Source organism: Notolepis coatsorum (assembly GCF_963971535.1).
Source record: "Notolepis coatsorum genome assembly, chromosome: 5".
NCBI classification, from domain to species: domain Eukaryota; kingdom Metazoa; phylum Chordata; class Actinopteri; order Aulopiformes; family Paralepididae; genus Notolepis; species Notolepis coatsorum.
Genome location: NC_140169.1, coordinates 135,704,909 through 135,727,809, shown reverse-complemented (window position 1 = coordinate 135,727,809; position 22,901 = coordinate 135,704,909). Strand labels below are relative to the sequence as shown.

General features: G+C 45.1%; 1 protein-coding gene across 1 annotated transcript in view; it reads left to right on the top strand.

The window, feature by feature from the left end:
• The window catches only part of LOC311228371 (protein eva-1 homolog C-like), a 100,157-nt gene that overhangs the window by 51,363 nt on the left and 25,893 nt on the right, over positions 1-22,901 (top strand). The window contains exon 2 of the mRNA XM_084314279.1: positions 16,345-16,568. Coding sequence (XP_084170405.1) covers positions 16,345-16,568 — 224 coding nt within the window. The remainder of the gene's footprint in view (positions 1-16,344; positions 16,569-22,901) is intronic.

The following is a 22,901-nucleotide window of genomic DNA, read 5'->3' as shown; positions in this document are numbered from 1 at the left end:
GAAATTCAGGAAGCATGGTACTTTATTGATGACGTGCAACTCCCTTGCAAGAGTTGTTTCTTGCAAGGGAAAACTGGCAAAACACTGAATCGTTACATATTATTTGTTTTATCCATATTGATCTGTGTCAACAGACACTACCACCCTCTCTACTAGTGGTTAAAAGGCTCTTGTATCCCCACATCTCCATTTGATTGTGTACATAGTAATTCTCCTTAAGTCACATTAATCTCTCGCGTCAGGCCATCCTGACTTTCTGTCATACTCATGCGTGGGTTTCTAAACTCCCATGTCTACAGCTAAACAAGTCATCAGACCTACATAAACACGTATGTGTTATTATGTTGTCGTTATTATTTAAACCAGACCATTAATGTATCTAATTTATTCATCTCATAACCATTTATAGTTAGATTTTCCACCACAATTACAAACACGAGGATGTAATTATATATTATTTTTGCACCCCAACCCTGAGGTTGAGAACCACCGCCCCGGGTGTTTGGCAAACTCCGGTCCCAGGGCCGATGTTGGTTCCTGGGAAGTGTTGCTGAGCGGCCACTGGTCTAATTATCTGGTGTAGTAATGGGCTGTTCTCTGGTATTGGTTTTAATGGCAAGGATTCTTACAATAATATAGTCCCAAAGACAAAAAGACGACTCTTCGCTGGTCTCCGAGAGGCCCTTATCAACCTGCTGGTATCAATCAGCGAACACATAATATGTTTAAGACACATATTATGTTCAGACTCCGGTTTGAAGAGGTGGGTAGAGAGAAGAGATTGGACCACATTATGACCTTAGAAGGACTATGGCCTGGGTTCTGTATCCCTGTGTCGTCTTGTGTTCCAAACCTAGTGCCCCCTCTGCGGTCTATAGATGGAGCAAGTAATTACTATAGTGGCTAAAGCCACCCGCTCCGGCCTCCAACCCATGAGCCACATCCTGTGAGCAGCGCTGGGTGTGCTTTTTAAAGATCTTTCCCCTCTCTCTCTCTCTCTCTCTCTCTCTCTCTCTCTCTCTCTCTCTCTCTCTCTCTCTCTCTCTCTCTCTCTCTCTCTCTCTCTCTCTTGCGGACGACTCAGCCCTGCTGGTCTCTGACAAGAACAAGTTGCAGGTTGAAAAAACCCTCAGCTCGGAACTAGGCAAAATATGCATATGGCTCGCTGATAACAAACTATCATACCACATGGGCAAAACAGAGTCCATTCTCTTCGGTTCAAATAACAAACTCGGCAAGACCGACGGCTTCTCAGTTGCAGTGGGTGATAATATTGTCACAAGGAAAGAGGAAATTACCTACCTGTGTTCCATCCTAGAGGCAAATCTTTCCTGTGACAAAATGGCATCCAATGTAATAAAAAAGTCAACCAACGAACTAGATTCTTGTACCGGATCTCCTCTCTGGTAAACAAGAATACCCTGAAGACTCTGGCAGGAGCACTCATTCAAGGGTACTACGACTATGCGTGCACCTCTCATGGTACCAAAGCACCTCAAAGGCGCTTAAAACAAAATTACAAACATCACAAAACAAACTGGTCAGACTACTACTTGACCTTACCCCCAGAACCCACCTCACCCCTGCCCACTTTGACAACCTAGGATGGCTTAGAGTAGACGACAGAGTACAGCAACTTGCAATGGGCCTGGTCTACAAGATACACTATACGACTAAGGTACCCATGTACATGTCAAAATACTTCCCAAAGGTCCGTGAATACCACAACCACTACACCAGAGGAAGCTCAACAAATCATGTTAAACCCAGATTCGGCTCAAACAAGGGACTAAATACGTTTCGCAATTATGCCACATCAATGTGGAACGCCCTACCCAAAGCTGTAAAGGAATGTGAATCCCTACCCACATTCAAAACCGCTCTTAAAGAGCACCTACGGGAGGCTGCAATTCGAAACTGGCCACCGTAAATGCCCAAAACCCCCACCACCTCCTAATAGACAGTCTCCTCCCCACCGCATGTATATATTCCCTCCCCGCCGTATGTATATCTCTCTCCCACCCACCCACCCCCTCCTAATGTACAGTCCCCTCCCCATCATATGTATATACTCTGTCAGGATCTAGGGGTAACAGTACTGTATATTTGAATACCGTTTGTCACAAATGTATCAGTACTAAATACCTATATGTCCCTATGCCATAAATGTCATGTATGTTGTGTATGTCATAAATGTCTATATGAATTGAAAATGGGGGACCCTGATGGAAACAAGACAAACGTCTTTCTCAGGTCTGCATCCCCTTAACAATTGTGTGTATTGAGCCGTACTGTATTGTACCCATTCTACAATCTGTTAAATAAAGTTTTCAATCATTCAATCAATTTTCAATTCATTCTCTCCCGCTTTCTCTCTCCATATTCTCTCCCTCTTTCTCTCTCTCTCTCTCTCTATCTTTTCTCTCCCTCTCTTTCACTTTTCTTTCTCTATTTCTCTCTTTCTCACTCTTTTCTCTTTCTCTCCCTCTTTATCTCTCTCGCTCCCCTTTGTCTTTCTTTCTCTCTTGCTCTCTTTTCTTCTCTCTATTTACCCCCCTCTCTCTTTATCTCTCCCTCTTCATCTCTCTCTCACTCTCTTTTTTCTTTCTTTGTCTCTCTCGCTCTCTTTTTTTCCTCTCTATTTTTCTCTCTCTGTCTCTCTCTCTCAATTAAATTCAATTCAAATGGGCTTTATTGACATGGGAAACATACGTTTACATTGCCAAAGCCAGTGTTAAAACAAACCAAACAAAGCAAAACAGTCAAACAGAAATCAGAAGAAATCAGTACAGTACAGATTTTTTGTGTGATTGACAGTCTTTATGGTGGTTGTATTCCGTTGGATGTCCTTTTCTTGTCACATCAGCTCACAAATCTTGCTGCTGTGTTTGCACATTCTTGTATTTCTCCCAGTAGGGAGTTTTAAGTTATTTGCCATGTTTTCAAAGTCTCTTTGGGTGTTTGCAATTTGTGGGAAGTATGTCTCCGATGTCTTGGGCAGGTTGTTAAGAAGTGTAGCTCGGTTTCCACCTCTTCTTGTGTGCAGTTGGTGCACAGTCTGTCTTCTCTTGGGAGCCAGATCTGTCTTTCTCGATGGCTAGGCTGTGCTCGCGGAGTCTGTACCTAGTCAAGGATCTTCTTAGTTTTGGATCAGTCACAGTGCTGCTCAGGTATTCTGCCACTGTGTACTCTCTGTTTAGGGCCAAATAGCATTCCAATTGGCTCTGGTTTCTCTCTCTCTCTCTCCCTCCCCTGGCTGTCTTATCATCCACACTGTGTCGTTGACACACTTGTCTTTTTCTAGCTAGCGTCCCTCTCTTCTAGCCCCCCCTCGCTCCCACTAACTCGATTTCCCCACATTCCCTCCCTCCTTCCTTCCTCTCCTCTGCCTCTCACTCTCATCTCCTTTCAGTCATATTCCATCCCTTCTTCCTTCCTCTCCTCTCCTCTCCTCCTTTCTCGCCTCCCTCCTTCCTTCCTCTCCTCTCCTCCTCTACCTCTCTCGCCTCCCTTCATCCTTCCCCTCCTCTCCTCTGCCTCTCTCACTCTCATCTCCATTCAGTCACATTCCATCCCTCCTTCCTTCCTCTCCTCTCCTCTCCTCCTCTCTCCGCCTCCCTCCTTCCTCCCTCTCCTCTCCTCCTCTACCTCTCTCGCCTCCCTTCATCCTTCCCCTCCTCTCCTCTGCCTCTCTCACTCTCATCTCCATTCAGTCACATTCCATCCCTCCTTCCTTCCTCTCCTCTCCTCCTCTCTCGCCTCCCTCCTTCCTTCCTCTCCTCTCCTCCTCTACCTCTCTCGCCTCCCTTCATCCTTCCCCTCCTCTCCTCTGCCTCTCTCACTCTCATCTCCATTCAGTCACATTCCATCCCTCCTTCCTTCCTCTCCTCTCCTCTCCTCCTCTCTCGCCTCCCTCCTTCCTTCCTCTCCTCTCCTCCTCTACCTCTCTCACCTCCCTTCATCCTTCCCCTCCTCTCCTCTGCCTCTCACTCTCATCTCCATTCAGTCACATTCCCTCCCTCCCTCCCTCCTTCCTTCCTCTCCTCCTCTGCCTCTCTCGCCTCCCTTCATCCTTCCCCTCCTCTCCTCTGCCTCTCTCACTCTCATCTCCATTCAGTCACATTCCCTCCCTCCCTCCTTCATTCCTCTCCTCCTCTACCTCTCTCGCCTCCCTTCATCCTTCCCCTCCTCTCCTCTGCCTCCCACTCTCATCTCCATTCAGTCACATTACCTCCCTCCCTCCTTCATTCCTCTCCTCCTCTTCCTCTCTCGCCTCCCTTCATCCTTCCCCTCCTCTCCTCTGCCTCTCACTCTCATCTCCATTCAGTCACATTCCCTCCCTCCCTCCCTCCTTCCTTCCTCTCCTCTCCTCCTCTACCTCTCTCGCCTCCCTTCATCCTTCCCCTCCTCTCCTCTGCCTCTCACTCTCATCTCCATTATTCAGTCACATTCCATCCCTCCTTCCTTCCTCTCCTCTCCTCCTCTACCTCTCTCGCCTCCCTTCATCCTTTCCCTCCTCTCCTCTGCCTCTCACTCTCATCTCCATTCAGTCACATTCCCTCCCTCCCTCCCTCCCTCCTTCCTTCCTCTCCTCTCCTCCTCTGCCTCTCTCGCCTCCCTTCATCCTTCCCCTCCTCTCCGCTGGGGTTTCTCCTGCAGGCGTCTCTCTCTAAGTGAGCGCGGTGCCAGAGCGCGGCCGGCGGGTCCTTTGAGGGGAAACCTCTACACTCAGTAATCACCACTTAAAGGGCTTGCCGCCGCACACCATCCCTGGGACCTTTCATGGTTTTCACGGCTATAATTTTGCTTAAAATAACACCAATAAAGCCATGAAACTCTAAATGCCTAAATACCTAAATGCACCAAGATGAAACGGTCGCAGACCTTTTGATTTGGATTTTTGGATTTTCCTTTTTTTCCGCTTTCAAATGCTCCTTGGTGTTTCTGTGGAATACGTTTGGAGGTGTAATGTTACTAATATGATGGAAGTTGTTATTCTGGATCCCTTCAGAGAGGTCGGCGTGACGAGGTCTCATTCAGGAAACTTCAACTCGTAGGGTAGGTACTGGTAGTACGGGGTGTGCACGTGTTCATGCAGCGCTTAGATAAGAGAAGAGAGGATATTCCTTTATTTATCCCCTTAGGGACATTCTGGCATCATAGCAGCATGGGGGAGGGGAGGTACAGGTATGGACAGGGTAAAATAGTAGAAAGACATACATACAGGCAATTAAAATTATAGTACAGCAGAACAGTAAAGATAGGCAGTGTAAACAATATAATTAACTCTGAATATACGCATATGTGCAAGTAGGCAGTGTGATCAAAGTTCTTAGTTATAATCTTTCAGTATTTTCTGATAACATAAGCGTTTTATTTTACACACTAGTAGAGCAGTAGAGATTCTGAGACTTGGAGGCCTGATACGTAAAATGAGAGGCATTCAGTTGACTTGAAACAAAAAGTGAGTTAAATGACAAAGCACCTCTCTAATATGCAGCCTTAAGGCCTGGTAATTATAATATGTTAGTAATCCTTAAAGGAACACGCCAACTTTTGGGGAAATGAGCTTATTTTCCATCAGACAAGAAGATATAGGTACTCTTCTCATCTCTGTGCATGCAGTACAGAGAGAGAGAGAGACCCGCAGCGCGCTAGCTAGCTTACACAACAACTGGAAGTGGATACGGATCATTAGCCTACTGTCAAAAAAGTCACAACATGTAAATGAGACGTGAGTCTCATGCTGTTTGAAAGTGTATTTTGTTACTTTTGATGGTAGGCTAATGTTCCGTATCCACTTCCAGTCATTGCATGCCATTGCATATTGCACTGCATGCACAGAGATGAGAACAGTACCTATCTTCTTGTCTGACTCTGGGGGTAGAAAAGTTGTGTTTACAAGCGATGCACCGATACCACTTGTTCCCTGCCAATATCCATACTGGGTCCTCAACTTCAAGTATCGGTAAGTACCCATATTATTTCCTCGACAGAGATCTTTTATGTTCCCCGTATGCAGAAAATCAAGTCACTTTGACTTGGGCTTTGACTTCTGACCCGTCTACAGACACAAGGCTCTTGGTATTGGCTTCTAGTGTCGGCGGGAAAACTCTCCCGATTCAGCCTGGTATCATCGGCCTGATATCTGACACCAGCGTCGGTATCTCCGCAGCCTTGTAATCCTCTATAGCCGAATGCATACTGTAGTTCAATCTACAGGGCTCTCTGATAGGAGGAGGGGCCGTCCAATGGGACGAGGCGGCATCCTTCAAATGCAGGGGAAAGCCCTGAGCAGAGTAATCTCTCCAACAGACAGACAGACGGACGGACACTCCCCTCAGCAGACTCTGGAGTCACCCCTCTCTCTCTCTCTCTCTCTCTCTCTCTCTCTCTCTCTCTCTCTCTCATCTCTCTCTCTCTCTCTCTCTCTCTCTCTATCCCTCCCTCCCTCCCTCCCTCCCTCCCTCCCTCCCCCTCTCAGTTCATTCCAGAGAGCATGCCTGTCATAGGCATTCCAACCTGACACTGAACACCTCAGCTTAGTGGAGCATGAGAGAGGAGAATTAGCTGGAGCCTCCTCCAGTCCTACCTGAAAAGAGAGGCAAGTAAGATGGCAGAGGAGGCTCCATCAGGGGGGGAGAGGTTTTGTCCCTCCCCTCGCTCCGTTTGTCTCTTCTTTCATAATGACGATCCCGACCCGAACCCCTTTTCTTCAAAGGCGCTCGCGTTTTTTTTCTCGAGTCTATACCGTTCCACGGGCCAGTTCTCAAGTTGCACACCATTTTATCCGTTTTACTATGCTTTTGAATTAGCTTCTGAGTTTGTACTTTTTCTCCTGTATTTGCATATATGTATTGCGTGGATGTATATGCGCCACATGTTACCCACGTGGCGCACACCGTGTGCCGTTGTTTACACTACGAGTTGGACTTTTAAGAGGGCCAGGATGTGACCTGCAATTGGTTTTCTTTTTTCTTTATCTAATCAGAGATTCCTGTGGAGGAAATCCTCATCTGACAGGGGTCTCTGTCTCTCACGTTGACACAACACAGCGGCCCGTCGCTAATCTCCTTCCTACCTGACCCCCTCCAACGCCCGGGTCAAGCCGCAGGGGCCGTCACATGACCGCAAATGAGGAGCTAATTACCCACAGGGGCCTTGGGTTTTTCCGGCTTTATGATTGGCCGAAAGATCACATGAGTGCAGTAGAAAAGCCCAATTATCACTGAGATGTGGACATTCCTGGCCCGATATCACATGACTTAGGGGTCAACTTATGATTCCGTTTGTTATGGGTGCAAGATACCCAAGAGCTGCCGCAGGTGCAGCTTCAGTACCCCCGACAACCAATCCCCACGCCGCTTGGGAAGCGGGGGGAATGTCAGCCATTTTAAGAATTCACACATGTTCTGCCCCAGGACAGTTCAGTCAGTTTCCGCGAACCTGCGCCGCTCTCCCCCTGAAGCTAGAGATCAGAGAGAGAGAGAGAGAGAGAGAGAGAGAGATCAGAGAGAGAGAGAGACAGAGAACCCTTCGATCGGTGATGTCACTGTAACTGCTCCATAGACAATGAGCGGGACTCTGACTTTGTGAGGCCGTGAAATGTTTGTGTGAGCTCTTTACACCCAAATGAGTTCTAGTATCGCTACAACGGTCGGGAAGCGGAATTGAAACCTAATTCGGGTGTACGAGCTCACGTAAATATTCAATCAGAATAAATCAGAGCGCCGATTGGAGGGTTCTCTCTTCGATTTCTTGCTTCGGGGGGAAACGAATACCGACGGTCTCTCTCTCCCGAAGCTCTATCCTGCGGCACAGGAAGAACATTATGTGAATCCTTAAAACGGGCGACACTCCCCTTTAAAACAGTCCTCATCAACACCTTTCAATGCAGTTCACAGAAGGACACCCCTGTTTACGCTCGAACGGCGCCTCGACCGCAACCTCCTGCCTTTTTATTGACCGAATACACAAGCCGGCAGACATAATAATAATAGCCCCGCGCCGCTTTTGTCAAGGGAAAGGGCAGAGAGACAGTCGAGGCAGGGAGTCTGGCCCCACATGAAAAGGGCGAGGGAGGGGAAGAGAGGAGGCTCGTATTGTTCCCGCCCTGGCCTCCCTCCCTGCCTGTGAGGGACACCTGCCATTGGCCGGGGCGGTTTACACAGGTGCCTCATCCACGCCTGATTGTCGGCCTTGAAAGGGGGGCCTCAGTCAACAGGTAGAGAGCGCCGAGACGGGAGGGGAGGGAGAACAAAAGTGACACTCCTGAAGACGGCCGAGGGAAGGCGTCTCTCTCTCTCTCTCTCTCCCTCTCTCTCTCTCTCTCTCTCTCTCCCTCTCTCTCTCTCTCTCTCTCTCTCTCTCTCTCTCTCTCTCTCATCTCTCTCTCTCTCTCTCTCTCTTTCGAGAGAGAAAAGAGGTGGGTGGGATGGTTTAAAGAACAAAATGGATTCTTGAGAAGGCGCCTCGAGGCGCGTGTGAGATAATCCGTTTGCATTTACCCGCAATCCCACTCTCGGGAGGGTGGAGGAAGGCGTAACGGTGCGTGTTTGTGATCCACAAACTGTTGCTCGAGGATCCTTCTCTAGTGATTGTGTGACTGAGACCTCTCGATGGTCTTCAAAGCACCAGTAGGCCCCCTTGTTTCTTCCCTAGGCACGTGTGAGTTCTTTAGTCGTTTAGTTTTCTCTGCCTCACTCTTTCCAGAACCTCGGCATGGACGTTGCCATGGTTTCACGATCGTACCTCTAACTCGGTGAGTGAAGGCCTGGCAAAACTCATGGTTTCTCGTAGTGTTGGCATCCTGCCAGAGACCCATCCCATCCCATCATTCATTGATTTATTGAAAAAAAAATCAGCTGACGCCAATGGCTTCCAAATATCTTCCTGGGTTCATCACATGTGCACCTCTAACTGTGTTACGTTACGTCCATCACATGTGCACCTCTAACTGTGTTACGTTACGTCCATCACATGTCCAGCTCTAACTGCGTTACGTTACGTCCATCACATGTGCACCTCTAACTGTGTTACGCTACGTCCATCACATGTGCACCTCTAACTGTGTTACGTTACGTCCATCACATGTGCACCTCTAACTGCGTTACGCTACGTCCATCACATGTGCACCTCTAACTGTGTTACGCTACGTCCATCACATGTGCACCTCTAACTGTGTTACGTTACGTCCATCACATGTGCACCTCTAACTGCGTTACGTTACGTCCATCACATGTGCACCTCTAACTGCGTCACGTTACGTCCGTCACATGTGCACCTCTAACTGTGTTACGTTACGTCCATCACATGTGCACCTCTGACTGCGTTACGTTACGTCCATCACATGTGCACCTCTAACTGTGTTACGTTACGTCCATCACATGTGCACCTCTAACTGTGTTACGTTACGTCCGTCACATGTGCACGTCCTCTATTTGTGTTACGTTACGTCCATCACATGTGCACCTCTAACTGCGTTACGTTACGTCCATCACATGTGCACCTCTAACTGTGTTACGTTACGTCCATCACATGTGCACCTCTAACTGTGTCACGTTACGTCCATCACATGTGCACCTCTAACTGTGTTACGTTACGTCCATCACATGTGCACCTCTAACTGCGTTACGTTACGTCCATCACATGTGCACCTCTAACTGTGTTACGTTACGTCCATCACATGTGCAGCTCTAACTGCGTTACGTTACGTCCATCACATGTCCACCTCTAACTGTGTTACGTTACGTCCATCACATGTGCACCTCTAACTGTGTTACGTTACGTCCATTGTGTAATTGTGCTCAGGTGGTCGTTCAGATTCTGTCAAACATTCATTCCCGTGTACATTCACTTCTGACTCTTCTTACCCAGTGAATGGAAAGTAGGGTAAGGACGAATTAATGTGAGACTTAGTCTCTGGGGGCCATCACCAGGGAACAAGAACAAGCCATTTTACATAACCAACACTGGACTATTGATCAGCTGTTTAGGTAATGCATTCTTAAATGGTATTTGAAGAAGGATTTGCTATTAGATTGACGTATGCAAAGGGGTATTCCAATGATTGATGACGCGATAAATAACTTTTTTTTAAGGCAAGGTAACAAACTGCTGTTCTAGTGAAGTGACTGTAAAAGTTACTAGATTTGATCATTTGACTGTGTGAAAACTTTGTTTAGTGGAATAAATATTGCCCATCTCCCCTCTCTTTTGACGACCAGGGGTTAAACCCTGGTCTACGCTAGGGCTGCACGATTTTGGGAACATTTTCTAATTGTAATTTTTCGGACAGATATTGTGATTGCGATTACATTTTTGATTATAACAAAAAAAAAATTAAAGCAGCCCAACAGAGGTTTATTGTAAAATGCAGCTTGCATCTGGCCTACACGGTGGGTCTGCTCGGGACACCAAGCCTGGAAATGTTTCTTTTTACCTGGGAATCGATACCGGTACCCATTACGGTAAAGTTTTTTCAGTACTTTACTCTCTCTCTCTGAAGTCTAAACTTCACACCAGAGACCATTATGGGACGCACGCGCACACACACAGAAAGGGGGAATGGCTTATGCAGTAGTAGACTTAATGATTTTAGAATATTTCAGCTAATGAAGTTAAATGTGTTTTATTATCATCAACTATCCAGTTCGTTTTATAGTGCAACGTTTTGCTACTTAAATGTTAATTGAACCAGTAGAGAGAGGGAGGGAGAGAGAGAGACGCCCCCCCGAGCCCCGCTTCCCCCCACCCTTTCCTTACTAGTGGAGCCCAGCTGTTTTCTCTGTCTGTGACAGTGTTAGCTAGCTTAGCTAGCGTTAGCGGCTAACATTAGTTTACCCCGACGTGGGCATGAGGAATGCCAAGGATGCAAAGCTTGTTAGACGCATTTGGAGTTTTCACTCCACATAGAAACAGCGCGGGGAAAAAAAGCTGGGACTTATTTCGGGACGCAAAATGCAACCAACTAGATGCACTGTGGCGCTATGCTGTAACATCTTCACACACGGGCGTTTCACAAGCTGTTCTGATTAGTGAGCAATGAGAGCACAGCACTTCGGGCTGGGCGAAATGGCCAAAAATGATATTGCGATAATGATATCGATAACAATATCATATCACTCGATATTTGATATTATAGATATTGTTATAAGTATAAAAAAAAGATATATATATATATATTTTTTTTTAAACAACAGATGTATGTTTATTTTGCAGCAATTCTTTGTCATTGCCGCCATCTTTAGTGTTACATCCCCTCACACTCCAGTTCTCAGGCTGCAGCTGGTTTAAAAGCTAAAGTAAACCGGCTTCTCTGCTGGCTGTGGCTCCAGGGGAGTTGAACAGTTCTGGCTCTGCTAGTTTCTTTTCTATCTTTTGGCGCTTTTTTGGTGGACAAACCACCGCACATGTGCACCGTGACTCGTGACTGGAGTCTAGCTCTGCTAGCACACATAGCCTACTGTGTACAGACGGTTTCAAACTGTATTTTAAATTAGAAAGCAAACAAAATAAATGGACAAGAGAAAAATAAATCTCAATTTGGTCAGTATTGTCATTTGGACAAGCAAAGCCATTACTTTAAGTTGCAGGCAAGAAAGACAAGTCTGTCCACTGTCTCTGGTTTTAAAACTGCCCTGTTGCAGGTCATTTTCAGGTCAATTTCTTTTTCGATTATTAAAATATATCGCGATAATTATCGTTATCGTTATATCGCCCAGCCCTACTTCTGATTGGTAAGCATGACTGGCACGCTGTATTATGCTTGTCCAACAATCTTTTTTGTACTTGTCCGTTCGGACAAGTTAAAGCTGTATTATGCTTGTCCGACCATTTCTTTTACTTGTCCCGGACAATCGGACAAGCCCTGCTTTAGACAGTCCAGGAAGTGAACGAGTAGCAGGGTAGTCAGACGAGCGAAGGGTCGTAGCCAGGAGCGGCTTCGCAGACAGTCAGGGGATTCACACGGAGAAGAGTGGTCAGGCAGGCGGAGGTCATACATGGCGATCCAGAACTCGGTAACAGGGTGTGTGAAGCCAGGTAAGAAACTGCGAGCAAAGGAGGACAAGAAACGTTTGGTAAAGCAACAGAGCACGGATTGACATGAGACTAAGCAAGAGTATACGGACTGACTGGTAAATAGGAACTACGATCTGGCAGCCTCATGACATCTGAGCCAGGTCTAAATAGGAATGGTAATCAGCCAGTAGATGTCAATCAGCTGTTCCTCCGGTGTCAGAGAGAGAGAGAGAGAGAGAGAGAGAGAGAGAGAGAGAGAGAGAGAGAGAGAGAGAGAGAGAGAGAGAGAGAGAGAGAGAGAGAGAGAGAGAGAGAGAGAAAAGCTGGGTAGGGATAGAGTGGGATAACCAATAATTAAGGTGGACGGGAACCCTGGAGGCCTAGAGGTGCATGACATGATTAATATAACCAATATATGCAGTGGTTTAAATAATATATGTAGATATATGTGTATATACAGTGTGTACAGTGTTCACAAGGTCGCGATTCAATTCGATATCGATTCGGAATTAGGGATATTTAATTTACAATACCGATTTTGCTTGGATATGAAAGAGATTTGAAAGAGAACCAATACTGTAAATTGTACAAGGAAACATCTTAAATATAAGAAAGTATTTAAAATATTAACAATGACAACAAAACATTAATGTACACTACAGTAGAAATTCCTAATCGATATCGAATTGAATCAGGACCTTGTGAATCGAATTCGAATAGATTCGGGAAGTCGTGGTGATACCCCTGGTGTATAAATTCAGCAAACATTTAGTGAAGGCATAGATGATAGTTTTATGACTAGATCCCAGAATAATTGGTTTGGTCTTTGAGATGTTTAGTGCCAACTTATTTAATTTCATCAAAGACCAGATTTAACTCAGAAGATACATTTATCTTACTGCTTAGTATTTAGTATAATACAGTAGGGCTGACCTTCGATTTCTTTTTGGAATTCGAAGCTTCGGGGGCGAGATTCGATTTTAATTCGAAGCTTCGAAACAAATTTTAATTAAAAGAAAAATTACCTTTTTTTATTATTATTATTATTATTATTATTATTATTATTATTAAAAAAAACAAAACAGTATGTTGTGGGACTTGTACAGCACGTTGTTCAACTTTGTCAGTGCTGTAAAGTTTAAACCTTTTTAAATCTTAGACAAACTAAACACTTTGCTTCCATGAAATATTGTCATTTGAGGCTTTATAAAAGCAGCACAATGAACATCTGTCAGTGCCGAGTCCGACCTCATCTTAAATAACAAACAGCATTGCTTGTTGTAGTTAACAAAGAGAGGCAGAGTTGATTTTGCAAAAAAAAAAAAACGTATATATATATATATATTTTACATAATCGCATTATTTTTTCATATTCGAATCCCATGCCCATCGAACGAAGCTTCGAAGTATTTAAGACAGCCCTATAATACAGTGTAGAATCGTCTGCGTACATTTGTATACTCGCTTCACGCAAAATAGATGGCGGATCATTTGTAAAGATGGAATACAGGAGTGGTCCTAGATGTCTACCCTGCAGCACGCCACCGTCTACATCTATCTTACAGGGAGACGTGCTTCCATTGTAATACATGCTTTGCATTCCGCATGAAAGGATATAACATAAACAAGATGGCGCTTGCCGCTTGGTTTAAATCCATGGCATTTTAGTTCACCAATTAAAAGATCATAATCTATAGCATCAAATGCAGCAACACTGCACCCGTCATCTTAGTTATCCATCTTTCAATCATCTGTCATTAAGGGCGGGACAAGTGGAGACGTTGTGTCCATAGGCACGTCGAAAACTGGTATTTAAACCATTAGTCAAAGCAACCTTTGTATGTTAATGGTTGCATGTTACAAGGTAACAGTATCATCATCGCTTAATCTAAATAATGTGATACCATTACACAGACTCAGACACACACACACACACTGCACAACTTCAAGAGGAGACAGCTCGGTGTGTTGCGACGCTTGTTGTTACCACGTTGCTAGTGTTGCTGTTTGTTTTTTGGTGTGTGTAGGTGTGTGTGTGCGTGTGTATGTGTTTGTGTGTGGTCCCGCTACCAAGGGGACTGCCAAGTTCCCTCTCACCCTCTGAGGAATGTAACAGGCCAAGCCATGCCAGTGTGTGTGTGTGTGTGTGTGTGTGTGTGTGTGTGTGTGTGTGTGTGTGTGTGTGTGTGTGTGTGTGTGTGTGTGTGTGTGTGTGTGTGTGTGTGTGTGTGTGTGTGTGTGTGTGTGTGTGTGTGTGTGTGTGTGTGTGGTATGTGTCTGTGTGTGAGCTTACTCGAGGGTAGAGAGAACAACATGCCCAGTACTATAGCATGGCAGTGGGTGAGATTAACCAGACACTATTATTTTTGTTGTTGTGTCAAATCAGAAATAGACGAGAACAAAGCCGCTCTGAGCGGTGTTAAGTTCTCGCCTGTGTTATTTTGGTCTTGCCGTGGTCAGATGATGCATAATCGGGGCTGTATTCTAAATAGGATTGTGGCACCTCTGTCGTATCACATTTACAACCCTGTCTCAGGTGCAGACTCATTGCCCCCCCCCCCCCGAGTGATGCTGACCTTTTCGTCCCTCGTTTCCGTCTTCCTCGTAACCGTGGCGACCGTGTTGATATGGGTTTTTCCCTTACCTCTTACGAACGCTAACTAAATAAAGGTAATTAAACCACAGTGCACCCAGTGTGTGAGTGGGCGCGAGCGCACGTGTTGTTGACCATCCATAAATGTGTTTGCTGAGCACTTAGCCGGCGCGCCGACCTAGCCACGGGGTGGAGCTTGTTTCCGGTTGCTTAAAAAACCCTGAGATCTACAGTATTTCCATGGTATTTAACTGATATAATCTTGTATATGTGTTTATACTTATTTGTCAGATCTCATGAACGTTGGAACAGAGTTAGCTAACACAGACCAAATTAGAAATGGGCCCAAATTGCTACATGTCATGGGAAAGGTTGCGAGTCAAAGCGATGTGAGTTCTTGGGGTTGGACTTTTTTTCTTTTTCTCAAGCGGTCCCTCACCGGCCGCCAGCCGCTAAATGGTCCTGGAAGACGTTATATGACAGAGGCCAAAGAGGCCAGAGGAAGAAAGCAGCGCTCTCCTTTATCCGCACTCCCCTCCTCACACGCTGGAATGTTAATGGTGGCTTTGTGATGGGGCCTGGCCTGACTGACTGACTGGCTCTGACGGCTGACTGACAGGCCGGTGCGGTGCCTCTGAAAACACTGGGATCCGTCAGTGAGACACTCCGGTTAGCCGACGAGAGTTGGAATCTTTTGCGGAGCGAGTGGGCTTCCCCCCCCCCCCCCCCTTTTTGTTTTAGTCCAATTCAATGAAAACCTTCTCTCGCAATCACTCGATGTTTTTTTGTGCCCCGTTTGTTTTATGTAACCTTTCTCAGGATACACCCGCTTGTTGTGTAAATGCTTAAACCTGGTTGGTTTAGTCCAATTCAATTGAAAACCTTCTCCTGGTTGTTTTAGTCCAATTCAATGAAAACCTTCTCTCGCAATCACTCGATGTTTTTTTGTGCCCCGTTTGTTTTATGTAACCTTTCTCAGGATACACCCGCTTGTTGTGTAAATGCCTAAACCTGGTTGGTAACAAACCTCTTATAGACCAACTGAAATTGAGCCTGAATAGAGGCTCAAGCTCAGTGAAGGGCTTTTGGATCGAAATACAAAATACTCCCAAGGTGGCTGGTACATAATAGCTTAACAGGCAGCTTTGGCTCAGCTGTGGAGAGTGTCCTAAACGGGGCTTGTTCTTCACTAACTGGACTGGAGGCTACGCTGTTGCTAACAGGTAGAAAGACACTGAGGCCTTAGCCTCTGAGTGGTGTTGTGGTATTCCGGGCCTGAAGCCATGTTTGAGATGGTTAACTGAAGGCAGCCCTCTGTCGGGGCTTGTTGTCTGTGTAGAGTTACCCACGGTCCATTGAAGAGTGGATATTCCCCAAGGTTCCTCGTCTTTAAAGGGTGTCCGTCAGTCACCCACAGAGGCCGAGTCCTTGCCAAGGACCGTGCATGCGTGTGATTTACAGGAGTCTCTAGGTACAATACGATAGCCCTCTCCGTACGTGACATCACAGTAGAGTAGTAATGTATACGCGAGGTCTAGCCCAGGCGAGTCAACGCAACGCGTGGGTGTGTGTGTACTTTAAGCGTCTGTCTGGTTTGCTTTGCTTTGCTGATCGCTCCATTTCTGAGGTGTGACTGCCATCACGGATTGCAAAGACATGAGGTCGATGAAGGTAGTGAGTGATGGAGTATTATGTTGTGTTTCCATAGTAACGGTGTCTCTGTCTCCTAGGTTACCTGTCCAAAGTGCTGAGGAACTACACAGAGCAGGCTTGTGACGGAGACTTCCTGGCCGTACGCTGTCCGCCCCGCACTACCATCGCCGTCCAATCGGCTTTCTATGGCAGGAGAGGCCCCGCCCACCCCCAACAGTGCCCCCAGAGCTACCAGGCCCTCCTGCGGACTCACGAGACACCAGAGGATGACCGGCACTGCTCTGTGTCCACCGCACTACAGGTAACTAGCCAACTAATCATCCCTGATACGATACCATACAACTATATAGGTTAAAGTAGTGAAGCACCGATGTGAAAATCGTGTGGTCGATACCGATAACCGATATTAATATTGCTGTTCTGGCCGATACCGATATTTACCGATGTCGATATCTCTGTATATGAAACACTTTTTTATGATAATCAAATAAAGAGCTATTTTCCAAAACGCATTTTTTTCTTTTACTTTTGTAACTTTTTTTCAGAAACTATTTAAGGTCCAAACATGTAAAAAAAATATATAATAATAATTAAAAAAATTATATATATATATATCGGCGGCCGATATATCGTGCATCACTAGATTAAAGTAATGTCACATCTTAGCTGTACAATAAAGTTAAAGTGATGTCAGTCATGTCACATCTTACCTGTGCAACGGTATATAGGTTAACATGATGATGTCACACCACTTTTACATGTTTTTATGTGTCTATGTTATGTCTATGTGATGTGTTGTGATGTCATGTGTCTTTACGATGTCTGTATGATGCATCATGTCTGAACACTTCGTTCCCCCGCAAGGACCACAATGGAAATAAGCTCTGAGCTTTTTTGTGTCTATCCTTGGCAGTATTCCAGACAGTGCTTCTGTCACATGTTTATTTATATTAGGGCTGACCCCTATTAGTCGACTAATCGGTCGAAAGCAGCCGTAGTCGACTGGCCAACCTCTTAGTCGAATATAAAAAAATATATATATATATTTATAATTTTTTAAATTTTTTTTATTTTATCATTCTTTCCAAAAGAAAAGAGGCCTAGAAGCGTGGCTAACGCTAATGGCACGCATACCAGAGGCTAACTGCCTACGAAAACAGGCACAGAGGCACTGAAAGAGGATTTCACCATCTAATGAACACACTAGACGAGACAAATATCAAGATGTATCCATCAGTGGACCAATTGCATGCTTTTGCAGAGGACAAGAAGCCTTCAGTCGACTCCTTCAGGCACCCCCCACAGCCCAAATGGAATGATAATTATTTTTTTTATTTAACAAAATAAAAAATAAAATGTTTAATTAAAAAATATTATATATTTTCTTTTGTCGACCAATAGTCGACTAATGGCAAATTTTGGCCAATCATAGTCGTCCATCCAAATCCTTAGTTGGGGACAGCCCTAATTTATATATTGTCAAAATCAAATCAATCAAATCAATCAATCAATACAATACCCCCCTGATACAGGGAGGCAGGGTGACAGGCACTGCTCTGTGTAACTACAGGTAACTAGCCAACTAATCATCCCTGATACAATACCATACGATACCCGGGGAGGCAGGATGGCCCAGAGGCAGAAGAGGCCGGCCAGTAACCGAAAGGTCGCCGGTTCGATCCCCGCCACTGACAGGAGGGTGTATGAAGGGTGGCTGGTGCCCACCATCTCTGCCTAAGTGCCCTTGTGTAAGTGCCCTTGAGCAAGGCACTGAACCCCAAAACTGCTCCAGAGGTGCTGTACTGTGGCCTGCTCACTGACCTCTCTGATGAAATGCATAATGTGTGGGGGACTGTGTGTATGTACTTGTGCGAAAAGACACATTTAAATTGCCTTGTGTACATTGACAATAAAGTAATCTTTCTTCTTCTACAAGCATTATATTAAAAAAGAAAATCTATACAATTGTCATAATCATAGCATAGATATTGGTTAATAAAATTTTAATTTTGTTGAAAAACAACACTTGAAAGGTCATCTTTATTATCTCATAACCTGTTAAGCTGTAGCCCTATTTTCAGAAATCTCGCCTAAAGGTACATGCCTAAGTAAATGGAAGCTTGCTCCACTTCTACAAGGCCAATTAGCATGTTCTTGGTATCTAGGAACATCTAGGGAACTGTATTGTGTCAGAAATATTGTGTCTGTTACTAGGCTTGAGTAAATTGTAATGAAAAAAGGGAGAATATAAATTATGATTTATTTTTGCATATGTGCCGGTGAATAACACCATGTTACAATTGTGAGCAAGTCGAGCTCGCTCACTGAGCTCATTCAGCACCTTCTTGAGATCAAGTGTAAAAAAAATCTAAGCAAATGAATAAAGGGAAGATGATTAAACAGAAGGATGTGTAGATACAGTAATAAATGATAATCGATTTTAATTATAAATTCATATTTGACCTTGAACTTGACCTTGACCATGACCTTATTATGGCCAAATCATACATCTATGGATAGGGGAAAGGCTCCTCTTTCCAATGGCAGGGTTGAATCTGGATTTAGTCATTTCCTTGCGGTTTTACGATAAAAGAGATATAATTAGCATTTCTTTCGATAAATTCGTATTTTCGGTAAATCGTATAAAACATTGGTAAAAATGAAAATATACACTTTGACTACTGTTTTGATAGGGTTATGGTCTTTACTCTTGGCTACAAAAAAAACTAAAAAAAACAGAACCTCTTAACATCCACATGTGGGCCCTCATGAGGACGATTCGCGACGCGCCACTTTCCCGACTTCTAGCGGCTTGGGTGTGCATTTCTTTTAATACAATATATAGATAGAATTAAAGCCCTATTTGTTGCCTGTCAATTGCCCTTTCAGGTGACAAAATCCGTTCAGCGGTTCTCAAGTTACATGCCGATATGTGAGGCGTGCGCCAAAGTACACATTACCACCCCCAACCTCCGGGGGCTCTAGCTCCGTCAATCATTTGGCGATCTCGAACACTTTTGGACAGGGTTGTAGCCAATGAGTGTGACTTTCCAATGATACCCCATGATATGATAATTGGGGATCTAATACGGTCTCTATTGATCGATTTATGATAAAGAAAAGCAGGGGGTCCTAAAGGGGGACCTACGGGCTTAACAGGTCATAAAGGAGAAATCTACAGGCATACTGTACACATTATACAGACAGAGTATGAACGGTACATACAAAAGTGCAGTTACATACCAAACAAAAAGCATGCTTTCAAATATGAAAATTTGAAACATTAAAGGGCAAATGGGGACAAAAGTGTCCCAGCTTTGAAAAAAACATACAGTAGTTTCAACCATTTAGCTCCACTCCCGACGGCCCTGCTAATCCTCTTGGCATCCCAGAAGACTGTCTCTTCTCCGGTGTGTGTCTCTCATCTGCCTCAGACCTGGACCCTGTCCCGTCCGCGTCAATTTTTTTACCAACGGATTTCCAGTTCGCGTTCTGCGATCTGATTGGGCCACTGACGTTTCTGGTGCGATCTGATTGGCCACTGACGTTTCCTGGTCATGTGACATGTGCGCCCAATCGCGTGACGCCTGTGTCTTTGCCCATTTCCGCCTCGAACGGCATGCAAACTACCTAACGCCTAGTTTATCACTGGTTAAGCTTAGGCGACTCTTTCGAAGTTGGTTAAGGTTAGAGTTTGGAATCAGGGCTGGTGTTCTATCGCCCTGCTCTAAGACAAACTCTAACCTTAACCAACTTCGAAAGAGTGCCTAAGCTTAACCGGTGAAAGAAACAGGCGTCACACATAGGGATGGGAATTGATAGGATTTTATCGATACGATTCCATTATCGATTCTGCTTATCGATTCGATTCTTTATCGATTCCCTTATCGATACCTGATCAATTTATAATTTAAATAAATAAATTGGAAATGCAACAGAACTACATTTAGTCATTTAGCTGACGCTTTTATCCAAAGCGACTTACAAGTTCTGTACGACAAGCCATCAGGAAGGGCACAACTCTATCAGCTGAGCAACAATGTTCATCAAAGTGTTGAGTGCTACAGTGTAGGTTAGTTTATTAGGACAAGTGCATGACAGTACGGTTAGTTAGGGTTAGATATATTTTTTTTTTATTCAGATAATGGTTGAAGAAGTGCGTCTTTAGTCGACGGCGAAAGATTGGACGTGATTCGGCTGTCCTAACTGGGGTGGGTAGTTCATTCCACCATTGTGGGGCAAGGACTGAGAATAGGCGACTTCTCTTTGATGACCCTCCCGGAGCTCGGATAGGAGTAGGTCTGAGGCGGCCAGAAGATGCAGAGCGTCGGGGTCTAAGCTGGTTAGAATAACAACATGCAACTTGACATTTCTGATTGTCATTTATTGTTGAGCCCCCATGTCAGAAAAATACAAACACTGTAAAAAATAAAACATTAACTATAGCCTACACTTAAATAAAATAATGTATTTGAGATTCTCTTAAAATGTATTTATTTTTTATTCTTAAACGAATTTAATCTATTGAATAACAGGTTGTTATTCCTCTGACTTCTGTCTCTCACTCACACACTCACACACACACACACACACACACACACACACACACACACACACACACACACACACACACACACACACACACACACACACACACACACAGAGAGAGAGAGCTCCCTCCCCGGGCCCCTGTCCTTTAAAGTATTGGCTTGTGTTTGCTACACGGACACATTTGTATGTTGCACCATGGTACTTCCTGTCTGACGGACTCAGAGTAGACTAGTAGAGACTTAGTAAACAAACAATCCGGCTCTTATTATATGTGAACTAAAGAGTACAAGGTTTACCACAACAGTCCCCCACCCGCTGTTTTATTGTATTTGTACCTGTACTATCCGCTGTCAGCTGTTTATCTCTCTTTGTGAGCTTGATTAAATAGCGTTAGCTCACGTTAGCTAGCGATAGCTCCGCGGCTAATTTTAGCTCACCCTAAACTAAATCAATGACTGTTCTAAAGCATTCAAGTAGTTTTCACTGCACATAGAAGTAGCCAAACAGCGGGAGCATTTCGGGAGCATAATACCAAAACCCAGGCAATTTCGAGCCCTTAAGGAATCAAATGGAGTCTGCCATGGCTACATGCTAACGTAACGTAACGTAACGTAACTGTAGGCAGCGATAAGGGAATCGAAAGTCACAGGAGCCACACGGTTCCAGGCATCGGCCAATTAGGAACCGGTTCCCAACGGTTTTCGATTCCCATCCCTAGTCACACAATTGGCCGCACATGTCACAACGACCAGAAACGTCAGTGGCCAATCAGATCGCAGAACGCACATGCGGAACTGGAAATCTGTTGGTAAAAGTATTTGACGCGTCCTGTCCCCACTCTCATTCTCTCTCTCTCTCTCTCTCTCTCTCTCTCTCTCTCTCTCTCGCTCTCTCTCTCGCTCTTTCCCCCCGCTCTCTCTCTCCCCCTCTCTCTCACTCTCTATCTCTCTCTCACTCTCTATCTCTCTATATCTGCTCGCTGGCCTCCCGGCCACTGCCACTAAGCCTCTTCAACTCATTCAGAACGCAGCGGCCCGCCTGATCTCAAACCTACCGAAGTCGCCCATGTCACCCCACTTCTTAGGGACCTGCACTGGCTCCCCATTGCTGCACGAATCCGCTTCAAGGCCCTCGACCTAGCATACCGTGCGCAAAGGGAACTGCTCCCGCCTACCTCCGGTCAATGGTCTCTAACTACACACCCTCAAGACCCCTACGCTCTGCTTCTTCTGGCCGCCTCAGATCTACTCCTATCCGAGCTCCGGGAGGGTCATCAAAGAGAAGTCGCCTATTCTCAGTCCTTGCCCCACAATGGTGGAATGAACTACCCACCCCAGTTAGGACAGCCGAAACACGTCCAATCTTTCGCCGTCGACTAAAGACGCACTTCTTCAACCATTATCTGAATTAAAAAAAAAAAAAAAAAAAAAAAAAAAAATCTAACCCTAACTAACCATACTGTCATGCACTTGTCCTAATAAACTAACCTACACTGTAGCACTCAACACTTGATGAACATTGTTACTCAGCTGATAGAGTTGTGCTCTTCCTGATGGCTTGTCGTACAGAACTTGTAAGTCGCTTTGGATAAAAGCTGTCAGCTAAATGACTAAATGTAAATGTAAATGTATATCTCTTTCTCCCTGTCTCTCTATCTATCTCTCCTCTCTCCATCCCTCTCTCTCTCCACCCACTCTCTCTATATATCTCCCTCTCTCTCCCTCTCCCTCTCTCTATATATATCCCTCTCTCTCTCTCTATCCCCCTCGCTCTCTATATCTCCCTCTCTCTCTCCTCTCTATCTATATAGCTCTCGCCTCCCTCTCTCTATCTCTATATCTCTCTATCTCCCTCTCTCTTTATCTCTCTCTCCCTCTCTCTCTCCATATCTCCCCCTCTCTCTCCCTATATCCCTCCCTCTCTCTCTCTCTCTCTCTCTCTCTCCCTCTCCCTCTCTCTATATATATCCCTCTCTCTCTCTATCCCCCTCGCTCTATATATCTCCCTCTCTCTCTCCTCTCTATCTATATAGCTCTCGCCTCCCTCTCTCTATCTCTATATCTCTCTATCTCCCTCTCTCTTT